This window comes from Cavia porcellus, unplaced genomic scaffold (assembly GCF_034190915.1).
Source record: "Cavia porcellus strain 051 isolate PalLab524CR breed Dunkin Hartley unplaced genomic scaffold, mCavPor4.1 scaffold_31, whole genome shotgun sequence".
Taxonomy (NCBI): domain Eukaryota; kingdom Metazoa; phylum Chordata; class Mammalia; order Rodentia; family Caviidae; genus Cavia; species Cavia porcellus.
In genome coordinates this window covers 40,650,315-40,670,881 of record NW_026947514.1, presented here as the reverse complement: position 1 = coordinate 40,670,881, position 20,567 = coordinate 40,650,315, and the positions used below count along the sequence as shown (strand labels likewise).

At 37.7% G+C, this 20,567-nt stretch overlaps 1 protein-coding gene across 1 annotated transcript in view; it reads left to right on the top strand.

Moving 5' to 3' along the window:
• The first annotated feature begins 1,869 nt into the window (after positions 1-1,869).
• The window catches only part of Mnat1 (MNAT1 component of CDK activating kinase), a 212,638-nt gene continuing 193,940 nt past the window's right edge, over positions 1,870-20,567 (top strand). The window contains exon 1 of the mRNA XM_003472515.5: positions 1,870-2,091. Within this exon, the coding sequence (XP_003472563.1) occupies positions 2,003-2,091 (89 nt within the window). The 5' untranslated portion in view covers positions 1,870-2,002. The remainder of the gene's footprint in view (positions 2,092-20,567) is intronic.

Here is a 20,567-nt window from a genome sequence, read left to right as displayed (position 1 = left end):
AACTTTTTATCGGTACCGGGGACCAAACTCACGACCGCCTGCTTGCAAGGCAGGTGCTTATTTCGCTGAGCTAAATCCCCAGCCCCTGGATGTGTTCTTTTAAAATAACAGGTCAGCACAGCATTTGTATTACCTCTTTTAGTAAATTTATGTTTGGGTATGTCCTGAGAGTGAATAGTATTGAGATCAAAGAGATAATAGGGATTATTTATTAGGTGAATCATTGATGTTTGTATACAAAGAATAGCCCTGTGATGCCTCAGTATGCTGGTTCCAGCTGTTTGTTGGGTTCTCCAAAACTCATGAAAATCCCAACTATATTTCTAGGCTAGGGGTTATCAGCTGGGTTCCCTGTTTAAAAAAGTGGGATGTGGCTGAGCATAATAGTGCACATATGTAATCCTAGAATTTGGTAGGTGAGGCAGAAGGCTCTTGAGTGTGAGGCTAACCTGGGCTATGTAGCAGGTTCAAGATTGGTCTAGACTACATAGCAGGGCCCTATGTAAAAAAATCTTTAAAAAAAGGAGCTGGATGGTTCCTTTTCAGGCTTTTATTGAAAAGAGCAGAAATGCTAGGAAGAATTAAATTGACTATGAATACAGTAGAATTCACTGTATAGAGCAATCTGAAAAATCTTGTGACATATTAACTTCTGTCAGGCTTTAGGTCAGATGAAGATGATTACAAGAAGTGCTTGGCATTAGAAATCTCCACATTATGCTGTTATTTGATGGCCATTCCATAATTCATTTACTTTATCCATTAAGTATCAACACATCCCTATTTTAGGGATAAATAAGATTTTCCCTTACAGTAAGAGGAGTTTGTTATTTAACATACATATGTGTGTGTGTGTGTATATACATATATATATATATATATATATATATATATATTTTTTTTTTTTTTTTAAAGATAAGGTCTCACTGTGTAGTTCACGCTGGCCTTGATTCACTATGTAGCCCACCATGTAGCTGTCCTCAAACTTTCTGTAATATTCCTGCCTCAGCCTTCTGAGGGCTGGGATTACAAGTGTTCATCACCATACCTGGAGAACAGAAATGCTTATAGATTTCCATTTGTCTTCTTGTTAAGTGCACTAAACCTGGCTTATAATTTCCAAGGAGTTTCAGACTCTCAGGTTTTGGAATTGCTGAAGTAAAATTGTGTATATTCTTTTTTTTTAAGGTTGTTTTCTTTTTCTTTTTTGGTCTTTTTCGTTTTTATCGGTACCAGGGATCGAACTCATGACTGCCTGCTTGCAAGGCAGGTGCTTATGCCGCTGAGCTAAATCCCCAGCCCCCAATTGTGTATATTCTTAACATGATTTTTTTCAATATTGTGGAAATAAATGTGTTGTCTTTAATGGAAGAAGTAGAGCTGAGTCAAGTGACATCAGCAAGCATGCTTTTAGTCTTGAGGACAGGGGCTCCCTGCAGGACAAGTTCTAGATATTTACAGTTTTCTGACTCTTAGTTAGGATTTGTAATATTGGCACATACTATCATTCTACATAACGTTCCCAAAGTATATTTGCAAACATATATTATTTCCTGAGCTTATGTGACTATACCAGTATAGAGGAGAAATATAAAGCACAAGCTGTCCAATTTTCCAAAAGGAAATACTAATCAGAATTAATATATACACCGGACACATATTTGAAATCACGGGCACGTTTCCAGGCGGAAAATGATGGGATTTATGTTCATAATTATGATACATTACCTTAAAAAAATGCAAGTAGGTGCACACTGTCTAATTTGAAAAGCCCCTCTTGCCCTTTTCAGAGTACTGAAAACCTCATCTGGGGTGCGGCCGAAGCTAACTCACGACCGGAACCTTTGTGTGGCGGTGCCTCGCTTCCGGCCGGTGCTCCGGGGCGAGGGACCGTTCCTGCCCAGAGCCTGTTGGTAGGAGCCTGCTCTGCGCCAGGTCTGTGTGGCTCGAAGTGGGTTGTGACCCGAACCGACAGCGGGAGAGCCGGATTGCAGGAGACGTCATGGATGATCAGGGCTGCCCCCGCTGTAAGACCACCAAATACCGGAACCCTTCCTTGAAGCTGATGGTGAACGTGTGCGGGCACACTCTGTGAGTCCGGCGGCAGTGAATGCCTTGGTGGGAGTTCCGCGCCGACAGAGGGATGCTCGGTCTCGGCGAAGCAGGGAGGGTCGTCAGCCTCCACGCCGGAGCTGCAGGGAAGGGGAATGCACCCCTCCGCCGGCCTGCGCCCCCGGAGTTTGTCAGGGCCCCGCACCCGGCCCATATCCTGTGAAAATCTCCACTGTGCTTCCAGGCTGCAGACATGGCGCTGGTTAAAATTGGGGCCTTTATTATCATACTTAATGTTTTTATTGAAAAGAGCAAGAGTGCTCTGAAAACGTAAAATTACTGGTTGCTTTTCATTTTATGGGTTCATGGGAAAACCCTTTGTATGCCCGTGTGACCTGATGGATTCAGTTGGACTTTTCTTCACTAAAAGGAAAATCATTCAGACTTTAGGCAGTTAGTTTTGGAGTGAAAATCATGACTTACATTTTTTGAGTGCACTTTATGTGACAGGCATTGTTCCGAGCGCTTACCGTAAATTATTTCCCTTCATTGTCACAACAGCCTATAAAGTGGGTACTCGTATCTTTTCCATTTCACAGAGAGGTAACCTGAGATTGCACAAGGTCCCTTATTATGTGAGCCCTGCAACCTTTGAAAGCCAGGAAGTAAGACTCCAAAACATCCATTTTGGTGGAGTGGCCGTGTGGAAGGAGAGAGGTTGAGTTTGTTTTCGAAGATAAGTGCAGGCACTGGTCAAAGTATTTTTTTTTTACCAGTTTTGTATGGTCAACTGTGGTTCAGCAAAGATGGTTCTAAAAACACACTTTGGGATTACAGGAGCTTTGTAATGGTGAGCATATATATACATATATACATATATATATATATATATATATATATTGCTCTTGGGGCTGGGGATTTAGCTCAGCGGTATAAGCGCTTGCCTTGCAAGCGTGGAGTCGTGAGTTCGATCCCTGGAACCGATAAAAAAAAAGTTTAAAAAAAATGTATTGCTCTAGTTTCTTGGAGAGAAAAATAATCTACAGTGAGGTATACAAGGTCTTCAGATATACATAAATTGCTTGATTAGCTGTAGTTTTGATTTTTTAAAAAATTTTTGTCTTTTTCATTTTTATCGGTACCAGGGATTGAACTCACGAATGCCTGCTTGCAAGGCAGGTGCTTATGTTGCTGAGCTAAATCCCCAGCCCCTGTAGTTTTGATTTTTAAAATAGTATTTGTCATTTGATTGGTCCCCCTTTCTCACTAATCTTTTATTTTCCTTTGCTTTACACAAGTACAGAATAGTTGTGGTTGGTTAAAGATTAGAAATGTTACACAAGTCACTGAGTGGAATGCATGAATAAAGGAAAGTAAGATAAACGCTTTATATAGCTGGTTAGGCTTTGGAAAAGTTTGTTCAATTTTTCTCCATATGCTTGTGTCAGATGCTAAAGGAAAGGAAGTCTACTTTTTTTGAAAGATAATAATTATAATTTGCTAGAAGGATATTAAGTGTAATTTTCTGGACTAGCAGAAATTAGCCACTCAGGTAAGATAATGGGGATTCATACAAATAAGATGAATTTTTATTGGACAATTATAAAATAATTGTTTTAGTTAGAAGTTGCTTTGGCTGTATCCTTGTTAAGGATGGGAAAGGAGGGAAGAAGAAGAAGAAAGAGAGGGAAAAAGAAAGAACTGAAGTTGTGGAACCTTAAAAACTTGATGTCATAAATGATGTACTACTCTCACTTTTATTGAATGATTGATTGATTTCAGTGCTGAGGATGGACTCAGGACCTTCACACTGAGTTATATCCCAAGTCATTTTAAAATTGAGGCAGAGTCTTGCTAAGTCACTAAATTGTATGCTATGGGGCATGAAATTTCCTGGCTTAGGCTCCCAGAGTCTGAGATTAAACTCGTTCACCTGCCTGCCTTCTTTCTTTTCTTTTTCTTTTTTGGTAAAGGGTCTTGCTATGTAGTCTAGGCTGCCTTGATCCCATGGTCCTCCTACCCAGCCTCTCATGTTCTGGAATTACAGTACAGGTATCTGCTACCAGTCTTGGCTCGCTCTTTCTTTCTTTCTTTTTTTGCTTGGCTCTGTTTTTAAAGTATTTTTTATTATAGGTGTGTCCAACAAGGGCTACGGGTTAAACACATGTTTTCTATGTTGCTATGATGTTCAGTAAGTTAAGTGTCGTGTTGCTGTGATGCTCAATAAGTTAGGTATTTTAAATGTATTTTGATTCGCAATATATCCAGCACAACGATGAGATTGAGACATAAACTCCTCATAAATTGAGGAAGAGCTATGCTGGATGATCATCTTGAACTTGTATGAGTTTGATTTTGCTTTTTCTTAGGCTAGCTCTTTGGAGAACCTGTCATGTTTCATGTTTCCTTTCCTTAGTGCAATTCAGCCTCCATGCTTTGGGAATTGCAAAACTTGTTGGGGTTTGATTTCAGACTTTGTTAGGGAAAGGCTATCATAATTTTTAATTCTAGGGTGTGGATCTTAACTCTTAGTTGAGTCATTTTTGGTATTTTCACTTATTAATAAGGTATTGATATAGTTTCCATGCCTTGGCTGACAGACACTCCAGAAATGTTCCTAGTACTCCTTAACATCTAGTATCTGCTCCTCTCTAAGACACTATCTTTGTAAACCCTTAATTTGTTTTTCACCTGCGCAAGTGTAACTTGCTCCTTGGCCAAAGATTTATGGAGAATCCCATACATCGTGCCCCTCTACTTTGTGGATTGCAGCCATAGCAACTGCCCTGAGCTCTGATCCCTGCCTATTCAGTTAAGCACGACTGCTTTGCCCTCTTGAACTCTTGCTTGCTTGGTGATGATCGTGGAAATTGTTCCAGGTAGAAAGTTGAGGTGGTTTTAGGAGTTACAGGACTTACTTTGTGAACAACTTTTCTTGTTTTCTTCTTCCTCTTTCCTCTTCCCTCTTCCCTCTCCCATCTTCTCTTCCTCCTCCTCCTTTTTTTTTGGCCTGTGCATGGTAGGCAATTATTTTAACACTGAGCTACCCTCTCAGCCCTGTGAGTTCTCATCTGTTAAAGATATGTTATGTTGCCTCTTGTCTAATGCTTATAAACATTTTTTTATGTTTGCTCATAAGGGGAGTTGCCTGGCGTGAGTTATTTAATCATGTTTGTTTAGAAGAGCTAGCTTTACTATTGTTGCTAAGCTATTTATTTACTCCTGTGGTCTTTAAGATTGTTCCCTCCCTCTTTCCTTTGCTTTCTTTTTTTTTTTTTTTTTTTTTTTTTTTGATTAAAAACTGAGTGTTACAATTTATTTCATCTTCATGGATGCAGATATAATAAGGCAGGAGGGGCAAACAAGCTAAATAAAGCAAGTGCCTTTCTCCTCCTTTTAACTAGTGTTTGAGCTTTTTTGTGAGAGACAGTTTGATTTAATAAATTTGGTTTGAAAGCTGTCAATGGCAAATCTCCATAATTTAGTTTTTTCTTGTAATTTCTCAACTATACTGTGTGTTCTGAAATGGTGTTTATTTCAGTATTCTTGTTTTTTTGAGACTGGGTCTTGCTAGGTTGTTCAGGCTGCCTGAGGCTGATCTCAAAGTTGGAATCCTTCGGCTTCATTCTCCCTACTCGTGGATTTGAGATGTGTACTATCCTGCCTGGGTTCTTTAACATTCTTGAAGTTTTCACATCTTTTTGTTTGTTGTTTTTGAGACAGGTTTTGCTGGTCTTGAACTCATTCCTGGGGTCAGGCTGGCTTTGAATTTGTGGCTATGGTTATGCCTCAGCCTTGCAAGTGCTAGGATTACAGGTGTATGCCATCAGGCCTGGCTGAAGCTTTCACATGTTTATTGGATACCTTTAGGCAGAGAATTGTTTAATACTATCTTTCTCTTTTCCAACTCAGACAGAAATCTATACTAGTGGTATATAAAAACTATTCTCCCAAGCACTGATTGTAACTGTTTTTCATGGATTCCCTTTTGGAGCATTAGCTCCCTGAGGAAGAGGCTCTAACTAATTGTTTTCATAAACAGTGACCCCATACAATGTACTTAATTTCTTTTACAGTAGAACCAAGACATCAGGGAGCCCTGATCATCTTGACTGACTTGCATTGTGTACATAGGAGGTATATTTAAAGCTAATTCCAGGGCACACGTTGCAACCATAATTCCAAGACACATCATTCGGCATGTTGAGTTCTTTTGTGTGTGTGTGTGTGTGTGTGTGTGTGTGTGTGTCTTTTTGAGACAGGGTCTCGCTATGCAGTTCAGGCTGGCCTTGAGCTCACTCTGTAGCCCAGGCTGGCCTCGAACTCACAAGATCCTCCTGCCTCAGCCTCCCGAGTGCTGGGATTACAGGCGTGAGCCACCACACCCGGCTGGCATGTTGAGTTCTTAAAAGATGCCAGAGCAAGAGAGACACATCCCAAAGAGTGATGCCTAATCATTTACAAGTAAGAGGAAGGCATCAAGAAAAAATAAAACTACTTCCTAAATTAATCAGATCCCCACAGCTACCATCACAGCCTTAGTTGACAAAAATAGAGTCCTCAGGTTTCTGATGAGGAATCTAGGTTAAGGATGAGAAGAGTTTTTAGCTTTCCTGTACTTGGTCCATAAACTCCAGTCCTTCAGTAGGAATCTCTTTCTCCCTTACTGCTTTCCAAATAAAAGTGCTGCAGCACTTGAATAGATAGGCATAGGTCCTGGGAACTGTCTCCTTTGAGGAACTTGTACACAGAATAGAGATTGAAGCAGTGCGGTGGTCACGCTCAGGCTTCATGGCTGTGTGTGCCTTCCCAACGCTGTTCATGGGATAGTGACCCCATTTCTTAATCTCAAAATTGGTAGTTGCTGTGTACATTTTTTTGTGTGCTGAGACTTGAACTCAGGACCTGTGCTTGTCAGGACTATGTACTTTTTTTTATTGTAGTTCTTTTATTGTAGTAGCTTTTTGCTACCTCAACTCCTTACTTAACACTTTTTTATACTTTTTTCTCCCTCAATATGGAATATTTTGAAATTGATTAGCAGTTACTGCAGAGTAGCTCATATCTTTTGAATGGCAATTAGATTGAATATCTTAAAATACTTCACCTGAAAGAGGTAAATGCTTTTATTGTGTCTCTTATTTTAATAATCCAAAGATACAGATTGAATACTTGAAAGAATAATGAATTACTTGTTAGAAAATCAAAGATTTACTTTTGCCATATACGAGACAGTTGTCAGCCATTTATTTAACTTTGGCTTCTTTAGAATCAAAAATATCCAGCCTCTAGACTCTTTGTTTCTTTTTTGGGCAACCCAGGGGCATTCTTCTACTGAGCTACATCCCTGGCCTTTTCATTTTTTATCTTGAAACAGAGTTTTGCTAAGTTCCCAGGTGGGACTCAGTTTGTAACCCTTCTGTCTTAACTTCCCTTAGTGCTGGAATTGTAGGCGTATGCCACTGCAACAAGCCAGACTCTTAAGATCTGGACAACTTAATAGTTATTTAGAGGGCAAGCAAGAGACTCTGGGTTTGGTGGGGCCTCAGCACTTAAAAAAAAAAAAAAAATTAAAAAAAAGAAAAAACAAAAAACAAAAAAAGTTATTTAGAAAGTATTTAGAAAGTTTTATTACCAGTAGCTTTAGTCTTTCCTTTGATCATATATTGTTAATAAAGCCCATTCAAAATTAAAATTTTAGTTATTCTTAATAGCTATAATTTTTTCCAATATGGGAGATGTTAGTGATCACTATAAAGTATAAATGCTTTACTGTGGATTACTTTATGGCTATACTGTATATATATATTTTTTTACCTTTTTTTTTGTATTTTTACCGGTACCAGGGATTGAACTCACGACTGCCTGCTTGCAAGGCAGGCGCTTATGCCGCTGAGCTAAATCCCCAGCCCCTTACTGTATATATTTTTGTATGACCAAGAATAAATGTTAGTGTTCATTAGTCTTCAAGATACTCTATAGTATAATAGTAACTCATTTCAATTCTCTTTTCTATTGAGTGTAACAATATTACAATCTCTTAAAACTGTTAAAAGTACTGTTTCAAACTATGTTATTTCTAATGTTCCTTTTTATACATATGTGTATCACAGTGGTTAATCTTGATTATCAACTTGATTGGTTTGAGAGATGCCTTGATTCGTAAACCACACTCTGGTTGTGTCTGGATAGGTCGTGGAGGCATGACCTTGGGGACTGTGTCTGATCCCTGGTCCCTTCCTCTTTGGCTCTTGCCTTGCATTCTCTTTCCTGGCTGTGATGAGTTAAGAAGCCTGCTTCCATGCCCTTCTGCTATGCTGTTCCTGCCTTGGAGCCAGCTAACCATGGACTGAAACCTCTGAAACTATGAGCCCAAAATAAACCTTTTCTCCCCCAGCAGTGGGTAAGTGTCATAGAAAATTGATACCAGAGAAGAGGGATCATTGCTGTGACTATATCTGATAATATGGTTTAGAAGCCTTTGGAACTGGTTCATGGGAAGAGTTTGGAATGATTTGGAGATGCAGGCTAGAAAAGCCCTTGTCTATTGTAAGCAGAGGTTGATGTGTTATTCTGGTATGAACTCAGAAGATCTGAATGCTGGTAGAAATGTGGACAATAAAGACCGTCGATGAGTTTTCAGATGGGAATGAGGACACAATTGGAATTTGGATGGGGGGGCATTCATATTCCACTCTGGTAAAGAACTTGTCCTCATTGTGTTGCTGTCCAAAGACTTTATATGAGGCTGAATTTAAAAGGCAAGAGATAAATCTAGTAAAAGAAATTTCAAGCCAGCACAGTGATCAAACAGTAACATATGGATATTGCTAGCTGCTTTTGACTAGATTTATAGAAAGAATCAGATGCAAAAATTAGACTGGAAGGATTTGAAAAACTCAGTTTGGTTAGGAGAAGAAGCACTTACAAAGCTGAGGCTAAGAGGTATGGTTGCTGGAGAGATGTATTGAATGAAAAAGAACCCAAATACCAGACTTGAGAAGAAAGATGCCTTGAGAGCATTTCAGAAATCAGCAAAATGCCACCCAGTACATGCCCAAGAGTGCAAAAATATACATCTTTCATTTGAGAAGAGAGTTCTTGACTCCCTGCCTGAGAAGGACTACCCAGGGAACTGGTTCCCAAGGATTCATTTCACCATACTTAGCCTTCCAGGCCCTTAGAAGCTTTTGGAGCCGTGATCCAAGTGCATCTGGCTAGTGTTAAAGATGGTGGCAGCCTTTGGCATCGTGTGTGTGGAGGTGATTTTACTGGTATGCAGAATGCAAGAGTTACGTGGTATAATGGAGGCTTCCATGCAGACTTCAGAGAAGTTCTGTGAAGTGGGGGTGTGTGTGACCCCATTGAAATTCCTGCAAGCAGGAATTCAGGTTGATTCGTGAAGCTGTGGGAGAGTGACTACAGGAAGCTGGAGAGGCCAGGAACATGGAACAAATGCTAAGAAAAGCCACAGGCAGGGAACAGGCAATCCCAGGGAGCCGAGGTGGGCTGCAACTGGCAATGCCATGGGTGAAGCGGCTCATCTTTTTGGAGCTCACTTCATGCCATCCGCTTGTCCCTGATGTCAAACATGGAAAGGTAGGAACTAATCTTTCTCTGCTGAGTTTTGGTCCTGCTTTTTGGTTCCATTGTTTTCTGTACTCTAAATCTTCCCTTTTGGAATGGGAATGCTTACCACATGTCATCATATCATTGGAGCCTGTAATGCCCTTTTTGAATTTTACAGGACTTTATAGCTAAAAGTTTCTCTTGAGTCTTGAGAGAGACTTTTTTTAGTATACTGGTCAGTGCTGGGACTGTTGAGGCTTTGAGGGAAGGAATTAAGTGTGTGATGATAGTTACATCATGGTAGGCAGAATTAGGACCTTGTTTGTTATCTCTATTTGGAGAGCCTATGGTTTGAGAAGGTGGGTTTGTATGTCAAGTTGATGAGGGGTAGATGATGATAGTTAATGTTTATTGTTAACTTGATTGGCTTGACAGATACTAAGGAAATTAGTAAAGCACCCTTCTGGGGTCCTGGATGGGTCCTGAACCTTGGGAACTGTATCTGGTCTCTGACCCTGCACCCTGCTTCCTGGGTATCATGGCAGGAGCAGCTTTCCTCCGCTGTATTGTGTCTGCCTCAGAGCCAGCTGACCACGGTTGAAACTTCAGAAACTGCAAAAAATCTTTTCTTCTTTAAGTTGTGTGTGTCAGGGCCAGGGGTTTAGCTCAGCGGCATAAGTGCCTGCTTGGCAAACACAAGGTCGTGAGTTCGATCTCTGACACACACACACACACACACACACACACACACACAAAGTGTATAAGTTGTGTGTGTTAGATACTTCGTTCCAGCAGTGCAAAAGTGACTCATACATGTATATATTTCTATTCCACTCTTCTCTTCTATATTGGGAGTGTTTGAAAATTCATTTTATGTGCTATTAGGTGGCAGATGACAGTGGTTCATATGATAATTGAGCTGAAAAATTCCTATTAATGGCATAATGGTTATTCTGAGGTCATAGTATAACACACTATGGTGATTTTGGTGAACAGCCTACCATGCTTCCAATTGTAAAAAGTGCAATAACTTAAATATAGCACATACAATTAGGTACATTGGCAGTGATAAACAACTTAATTCGTTTATGTATTTGTTACACTATTTTAGTATATATGACTTTATTATACTACTTTAGTGTATATGACTTCTACTTACAAAAAAATTAACTATAGCATAATATGCTGCATTATACCAATAGCAGCCTCATATACTGTATCTCATTTATTGTCTTGTGATTGCCTTGAGAGGCCATATCTGGTGATTGGCCCATATAATCCAGGTTTGTGTAAGTTTACTCTGGGATGCTTATACAAGAATGAAATTATCTGATAGCATTTTTCTCAGAACATATCCCCCTTATAAGTGACACATGGTTCTATATTGCCACAACCCAATGTGGCTTCTAAGGTTCTTGGGGTTAAGGAACTCAAAAAGATGAGAAAAATAAAAGACAAACCTGGGATTAGGTAGAGTTCTTATCCTCCTAATGGGAGGAAAGGTACTGCTCAACCAACGCAGCATGTTTATTTATGTACTGGGAAGGATAATGTCAAAGTCAGCCCCTCTGCCTAGCAACTCATTGCTTGGATTGTCTAGGAGCTAGGCTGTAGCAACTTCTTCATGTGGCTACCCTGGGGCTCTTTGTTTTCTGGTAGGGTCGTCTCTGGTCATGCCAGTTTCCAGCTTCAAGGGCTCCCAATGCATATGTACACTTCTGTTTTGGAGGCAACTTTTTGTGAAGTTCCGCCTACAGGTATCAAAAGTTTCATAGGATCTTTGGCTTCATGGATACTCATTGGGAACTGTTTCTCTGGAAGTTGTATTATCAAATTTATGTCCTGAGATTCAAACATAATATGAAACTGTCTATTAGGCCTTGAAGATGAGTCTTAAAATGTGAATTATTTTTTCTTTAAGGACCTAAAATAATAGCACATTAGTTTCTTTCAGGAACATACGTATAAATAGAAACAATTAATTTGTTTTCTTACTGCTTTTTTCCTGCAGTGGCATAAAATTATTCCCTATTTATTATGCTTTACAAATAGATGATTATAGTCTTGCCTGAGTTTGAATCCTAAGTTCACTACTTATTAGGTGTATAAATTTAGTGAAAATTAGTTATTCTCTTTAAGATTTTGTTTTCTTGTCTGCATGATTATTTACTACTAGTACATACCTCAAAGGCTTACTGGATTAGTTGAGGCACAGTTCAAGTAAACTTAAAATTTACTGTCAGCTGTAGTTACTTTCAATATCCTAAATGCAAAATAATTACACATTTCAGGAGGTTTTTTTTTTTTTTGCAATTCCCTTTTGACTTAGCAACTAGTTCCTAAGATAATATGTAGAATAACTGGCTGAAAATTAATTCTCAAGCTTTTAATGATTTTTTTTTAAACTTCATATGCATTAAGTCTGTTTTCAAAGGAAAAAAGTAAGAATTACTTATTAGTTTTGGTGTTTAATACAAATTTGTGGTCTTTTTTATTCACTCAGTATATTTTCTTGGTTGTTGGTTCTCACACTTGCGTTATCCTAAGAGTCATCTGGGATGATTGTTTAAAAGCATAGATGTCTGGGGCCTAGGTCTTTTGAAGGGAAGGACTTGTGTTGTATATTACCTGTTTAGATGGTTCTTGTACTCAAACAGCAGTTTATTTTTATTTTTATTTATTTTTTATATTTAATTTTATTTAAAGAAAGACTAAACAAAACAGAAAATAGGTAGAAATAATACATACATTCAGAAAAAACAGTAAGAAATCACTAGTTGATGTTTACATATTGTCGTTTTACAAATAGTTGTTCAAGATACAAAAATGGAACATGTAAAGTGGGAATTCAGACAGTGAGACTGCAAACAGTTCTGTTCAACTGTCCAACAAAAACTTAGTAAGATGGTTGTCAATCCTATACACTTAAACATACATGCAGTTATCCATATCTTCATTTATGTTTAGATTAAACAAACTAAAGCAGGTTAAAATCATTCTGAACAAAGAATAATAGTATTGCTGGATTTCACATCGTGACACTCTTTGATCAGCACTGGGTACTGTAGCGTGTTTTTTAAATTTAATTTAAAGAAAGACTAAACAAAACAAAGTGGATACAAATAATACATAATTTCAAAGAAAAAATAAACAGTAAGAAATCACTAGTTGATGATTATAGATTGTCTTCTTACAAATAGTTATTCAAGATTCTAAAGTGGAGCATATAAAGTGAGGATTCAAACAGTGAGACTGCAACCAGTTTTGTTCAACTATCCAACAAAAACTTAGAAATATGATTATCAATCCCATACCCTTAAACACACATGCAGTTATCCATATCTTCAATTATGTTGAGATTGGATAAACCCAAGCAGGCTAATATCACTCTGAACAAAGAATAATACTATTGCTGGGTTTCACATTATGACACTCCAGAATCAGCCTGGGTATTTTAGTGTCTCTTTTTCTTCAGAGTATCTGTTCATTTCATCATGTGTCATAAGATCAGTTATCATAAACTGTTTATAGATTCTACACATGCTGAGTCTTAACATGTATTTCTATCATTTCTATATTACAGGGAGAAATAAAACAAAGTAAGGCAAAACAAAGCATATTCTTTTAAACACATGAAATGAAATAAACATGTAAGACCGTTGTACAGAGTTCTACCATAGTTCCTGTGTTGTCTCTTGTTATCTCCAATAGAATTGGCTATATCATCAGACATCGTATAATTGAATGTATCAGTACATTACAGTATTAATAAAAACACAACTTTGTATATAGTATAGAACTTCAAAAACTGGCAGTTATCAAACCAGAATGTGTATTGTAGAGTTTGTCATTTTCAGTGTTGTTGCCTATACTCTCAGACTTGATACTATCAATCATATCAGTTTTGAATAAAATCTTCTCTGCCTCATTTCTGTTATGCTCTCTCTTTTTTTTTTTTTTTGCCATCAGTTGTCTGCTTCTCTTCTTCATTCTGTTTTCTGCTCTATTCTTTGAGGCCTCTCTGCCACTGTTCCTGGAATCCTATTATTTTTCTCTCTCTCTAGAATGCCCTGCAGTATTCTCTGTAGAGTTGGATTGGTAGTTGTAAATTTCCCAACTTCCTCTTTGTCTTGGAAGCATCTTGTTTCTCTATTAATTTCTAGAGACAGTTTAGCAGGGTATATCAATCTGGGCTGGAGGTTATTTTCTTTCAGGGCTTGGAATATTTCACTCCAGGCTCTTCTTGACTTGATGGTTTGTGTCGAGAAGTCTGCCATTATTCTGATGGGCCTTCCTCTATAAGTTATCTGTTTCTTGTCTCTAACAGCTTTTAATATTCTGTTCTTATATTGAATTTCTGGGATCTTGATTATTATAGGCCTGAGTGTAGCTCTGTTTTGGTTGTAGGTGGCTGGAGTTCTATATACCTCATATATCAGAATATCATTTCCTTTTCCTATATTTGGGAAGTTTTCCTTAATTATTTCTGTGAATAATCTTTGTAGTTCCGTTGTTTGTATCCCAGTTTCTTCATTCACATTCTTTATTCTCAAGTTATAGATCCTTTTGTCATCTTCTAGCCTTTGTATTGTTACTGCTTATTTCCTTGTTATTTTTAAAAAGTTTTCCCTTTCATACTCCCACAATGCAAAACTGTCCTCCAGTTTGGATAATCTATCCTTAGTTTCTTTCAAGCTGATTTGCCATCTTTCCGTAGAGTTTTTAATTTCCTGTTAATCTCTTTGAATCTGCTTCACGTATTCTACATTTTTTTAATATTCTTCACTGAATGGTTCTCTCCTTTGTTTGAGTTCCTCCCTTCTTCCGTCTGTGTCTGCTTGAGGGGTGCTTAGTATTTCTTTTATTAATCTTCTTATATCTTGCTTTATTTGGTTAAATATTTCACTTTTGAACTCGTCTGTGAGGTCCCGAAGATAGCTCTTTGTGTCTTTGTGGCACTGTGTCTGATATTGCATGTTTGCTGTTTTCATTCTCCTTTGTATTTACCTGTCCTGGGTCAGTATTCTCAGTGTTGGGGACTTGGGACTTTTTGTTGTTGCTTCCTCTTCCCATCTTTTTTGTTTCTTCCAGGAGGCCCCAGTTTCTTTCTTTGTTGGTTACAATTCTGAAGCGCGCTGGCTAGATGACCCTTCACATTGCAGTGTGCTAGTGAGTTGCAGACAGGGACAGCATATGCTGGCCCCTCCCTCCCGATCAGTCAAGCTGCTGTGGCCTGCACTACTTTATTACTTTGCACCACCTCCCCTCTGGACCAGCCAAAGCTGTGAGGCTCCCCTGGGCCAGTGTGGTTAGTGTGCATCTCCGCTGCAGGGGACTTGACCTTGGATAACCTATTGGGTCTCAGCCAGGTCACGTGACCCAGGCCTGGCTCACTCCACCAGTCCCCTTTGGGAAGGGAGCAATTGACTAAAGTCACTGCTGCCCCTTGTGCTTGCCAGTCCTGCCCAGTCCCAGAATGTCTTCTGCCGGAGCCCTCGTATTTATGAAATGGCTCCATTCCTGTCACTCACTACAGGTCGTAAGCACCCTGCCAACTCAGTCCTGTGTTCGGCTTGCTGACCCCTGAACTCAATGTAACTGCGCCTTCAGTGAGTCAAAGCGGTGGGACCTCAGACAGCTCAGCAAGTCGCCCCGGGTCCTCGAATGGTTGGCAAGTCGCCTTAATTTCTTCTTGGGACGAGAGAATTCATCTCCCTCTGTTGGGGGTTCCCCACTCTATGTTATGTTGAATTCTAAGTTGACTATCTCAGGGAGCTTCTGTAGCCAGCTGTTATCTATCTGCCATCTTTGCTTCTCCCCCCACTTTTTTTTTTTTAAAGCTAAACAGAGGCCAAGGGTTTATACAGCGGCACAAGCACCTGTCTGGCAAGCATGATGTCATGAGTGCGATTCCTGGTACCAAAAAAACCCCAAAACCATAAATAAAAAAAAAGCTAAACACAATAAAATAGAAATGATACAGAATTTAAAAAATAATAGTAGGAAATTGACACCAGCTAATATATTGCATGTTGTTATTTTGGAAGTAGTTGTTCAGGTTACAAGATTTAGGCACAAAAACGATCAAATAAACAATGAAAACACGGGGTTGGGGATTTAACTCAGCGGCATAAGCACCTGCCTTGCAAGCAGGCGGTTGTGAATTCGATCCCTGGTACCGATTAAAAAAAAAAAAAGTTAAAAAAACAATGAAAACACAAACTGTTGTTTTGGATGAACAGAGATTAATAGTATAGTTATCTATCTTGTACATACGTACATACATATATATGTATAACCTATATACATATAATTTTTTCCCTTTTCTCCATCCCCTTATCCTAGTTGTTTTTTCCTTTTGATCACTTTTGTTCCCTTTCATTATTACAGTATCTGTTGTATATTTTGGATCTTATTACTCTTTTAATTTTTTTTACACTAGGAAGACAATATACACCATTTACAAATGTGAGTTTGATTTATTTCACTTAGAAATATGGTATTAAGTTGCCTCCATTTACCTATAAAAGCCTCAAGATTATCCTTCTCTACAGCTGAGTAATGTTCCACTGTATAAAAATATCCCATCTTTTTTGTCCATTCTGCAATTGATGGACATTTGGGTTGTTTTCAATATTCAGCTCTTACAAATTGTGCTGCTATAAACATGGGTGCACATATATTGCTGTAGCATGACATTTTCAATTTTTTTGGGAAAATACCCAGAGGGAATAGCTGAATTGAATGGGACTTCCGGTCTTTGTTTTTTGAGGAATCTCCACACTGATTTCCATAGTGGTTGTACCAGTCTGCATCCTACGAGCAGTGCAGAAGTGTTCCTTTTTTTTCCCTCAGCCTTACCAACATTTGCTGTGGGTTGATTTCTTCCTGCAGTGAGGTGGAATCTCTTAAGATGTTTTTTTGGTACCAGAGAGCTAACTCACGACCTTGTGCTTGCCAGGCAGGACGCCACTGAGTTAAATCCCCGGATAGGAATCTCAGTGTTGTTTTAATTTGCATTTCTCAAATGACCAGTGATGGTGAACATGTCCTCATGTATTTATTTGCCATTTGTAATTCTTCATCTGAGATGGGTGTATTCATCTCAGATGCCCAGTTTTTGGATTGGGTCTTTGTATTTGAGGGGCCTGATGTTTTTCAACTCTTTATATGTTCTAGATGTAAGTCCTTTGAGGGACAGCTGGCTAAAATTCCTTCCCGTTCTGTGTATTTTCTTTTCACTCTGTCCATGATTTCTTTTGAAGTGCAAGTTTTTAATAAGATGAGATCCCAGTTGTTGATTCTTTGAAGTACTTCGTGTGTGGTTTACATTTATTCACGAACTTTTTGTCTACCCCTGTGTCTTCAAGATTTCTATGTACCTTGTCTTCCAGTAGTTTTAATGTTTCTATTTTTAATGTTTAAATCTTGTATCCAGTTTCCTTTATTTTGGTGAGTGGTGACAGACATGTGTCTAGTTTTAATCTTGGCATGTAAAAAGCCAGTTTTTCCAACACCATTTATTAAAGAGGCTATCTTTCTTCTAGTGAACATGGTTAGCCCCTTTGTCAAAGATAAGGTGGCTGCATCTTCTAATCTGTTCCATTTATTCCTGGGTCTGTTTTTTGCCAGTACCATGCTGCTTTTATCACAGTAGTTTCGTAGTATAATTTCAAGTCAGGGATTGTGATGCCTTCTGCCTTGCCTTGTTGCCCAGAATTGCCTTTATCATTCTAGGTTTCTTCTGTTTCCAAGTGAATTCTAGGAATGTTTTCTCTAGATCTGTGAGGTATGTTAATAGTATTTTGATCAGGATTGAATTAAATCTGTATAACAGTTTGGGGAGTATGGCCATTTTTAGTATGTTGGTTCTTCCTATCCAAGAGCAAGGGATATCTTTATATTTTCTGTGTATATCCTCTTCAATCTCCTTTTCTAGAGTACTATAGTTTTCAATGTACAGGTCTTTACATCTTTCGTTAGGTTGATTGCTAAGTATTTCATTTTTTTTAGATAGTATTGTGAAAAATGATATTTCCATAATTTCTCTCTCAGTGAATTTTTGGTTTGTGTACAGGCATGCTATTAAATTTTTTTTTTTGTCTTTTTCGTTTTTATCAGTACCAGGGATCGAACTCACGACTGCCTGCTTGTAAGGTAGGCACTTATGCCGCTGAGCTAAATCCCCAGCTCCCGATGCTATTAATTTTTGAGTGTTGACTTTGTATCCAGCTACACAGCTGAATTTGTTTATTAACTTTCACAGTCTTTTAATGGAATTTGTGGTGTCTTCTTTGTGGAGTATTATGTCATCTGCAAATAGTGATAATTTAACTTCTTCTTTTCCTATCTTTATTCCTTTTATTTCCCTCTCTTGTCTGATTGCTGTGGCTAATATTTCCAGAACTGTGTTGAATAGGGGTGGTGATAGTGGATGTCCTTGTCTTGTTCCTGATTTAAGAGTGAAAGCTTTTAGATTTGTCCATTTAGTATGATGTTGGCTGTTGTCATAGATGGCTTTTATCAGATTGAGAGACCATAATTTCTGATTTTCTGTAGGGTTTTTATCATGAATGGGTGTTGGACTTTATGAAAAGCTTTTTCTGCATCTATTAAGATGATCATGTGATTTTTTTGTCTTTGGATCTGTTGATGTGGTTTATTACATTTATTGAATTGTGTATATTGATCCATGCCTGCGCTCCTGGAATAAATGGTGTATAATCTTCTTGATGATTTGCTGTATTCTATTTGCTAGTGTTTTATTGAGAATTTTTGCATTAGTGTTCATTAGGGAGATTGGCCTATAGTTCTCCTTTCTGGTTGCCTCTCTCTCATTTTGGTGTGAGAGTGATACTTGCCTCCAGGAACCACTTAGGGAGAATAATACTTGCCTCCAGGAACCAGTTAGGAAGAATTGCTTCCTTTTCAGTTTCATTAAAGAGTTTAAGAAGTATTGGCGTTAAATATTTTCTAAATTTCTTATAGAATTCAGCCATGAATCTATGAGGACCTGGGCTTTTCTCTGTTGATAAGTTGTCAATTTCAGTAACTTTTTAGTTATTCAAAATTTTTGTATCTTCTTGAATCAGCTTGGTAAGTCATATGTTTCTGGGAATCTGTCTATCCATTTCTACTATGTTTTCCAGCCTATGTGAGTAAAGATTTTCAAAGTAGTTATTCATGAACTGAATTTCCATCGAATCTGTAGTAATTTTACCTTTTTCATTCCTTATTGCATGAATTTGAGTTTTCTCAAAGAGTTTTAAAAGCACTGTGCTAGGGTTGTAACAAAAGTTGTAGATAATGGTTTTCTATCTTTATTGGTTTAATAGTGCCAATTGCAGTATTTTGTTAAATAATCTATTGTTTAAAAAATATTGTTAAAGAAGCATAAAAATAAAACTCTGAAATTCTGTAATGTAGTTGTATCCAATTTTCTGATTTAGGGAAAAGACCTTTAAAGCATCAAATCATTTGTTGGATACACTTGAAATTGATAAAGATTTTACTGGGGATCGAACTTGTGACCTCGCACTTGTCAAGACAGGCTATTGTGCCACAGAGCTAAGCCCCAGCCTTCTCAAACTGAAAAAGATTTTGCAAGGCTTGTATCAAGGAATAATTGTTTGGATGGTTTCAATGGGATAAAAGGTTTTTTTGTCCAAAGGGGTCAGTGAAGAGCAAAGATCTAAATACTGGGCTCTGTGGGGAAGTCTGAATTGACTCTCAGGCTTAGGCTGGAAGGTTATACAAAGGTCCAGGCTAGGTACTACTATTTGTTTTATCAGAAGGACTGATAGGAAATTGGAAGACTCGGTTAATTTCAAATTGGAAGGAATTTAAGTCATCTTTGTTTATTCCACACTTACCTTTCTTTTTATAACAGCAGGGAACTGAATCCTAGTTCTGTTGCCTTGTTTTTATATAAATCACAGGTAGGAACTAGGGAAATTTTGATCACATACGCTAAATAAAATTTTAATTAAGGTTGGCAACTGAAGCACTTTTTATGAATAAAATGAAAATATGTTATCAAAATCAGTTTGATGTACTTAGAATAATTTTAGTTCATAGGATGTCAGGTTAAAAAAATAACAAAACTTTAAACATTCAGTCATCTTTTTTTTGCTAATGCTGTATTTTGCTATGTCTTTTTGATAAATGATGATCTATAAATGTCACAGTAGTGATTAAGTAATGATACTTAATTTTTTTTTTTTTTTTTTGCAACAGTCTCACTAAGCCATTAGGGTACCCAGGCTCTGCTTGAATTTGTGATTTCTGTGTTAGCCTCCAAGAGTGCTGGGATCACTGGTGTGTACCACCACACGTGGCTAGTGCTTGTTTGTAAGTTATAATTAATGTCAGGAAGCATAAATGAATTGTATTGTTTGTGAGATGAAATCATTTTGAGGATAAATTATGGTATTTTTGGTTTTCATATTGTATGTTAAGATGTATATGTTTTATAGATATATATGTGTGTACTAATAAATATATGAATTCTCAACAAAAGACAAGGAAATCTAAACTTTAATGAGCTTCTTTAGAAATGTTTTGGAAAATTAAGTTTTCTGTTCCTCTTCTAATTGAAATATGTAAAACAGTTTTGAGATGAAGACAAACGATTGTATACGTCACTCACTTTTTTTCAGAGCACAAATATGACAGTGGCTGTATCATTGAAAATTAATGAAGGCTCTGTCAATATGGTGCAGTGTCTCTGCATCACTGTGTATGTATATTTAATGAGCCTGCTGTTCTAATTTCAGGAAACTGAAGCAAAAATGCATCTAGCAGTAACTGATTTACTTACAAGCAGTTCATCCTATTAAAATATAAATGTCCTGAAATCCACTAATGTTAATTATAATTTTTTTTTTTGGCAAACAATTTATAGTATTTACTTTTTGGTTACAAGTAAATTATTTGTAAACAAATAA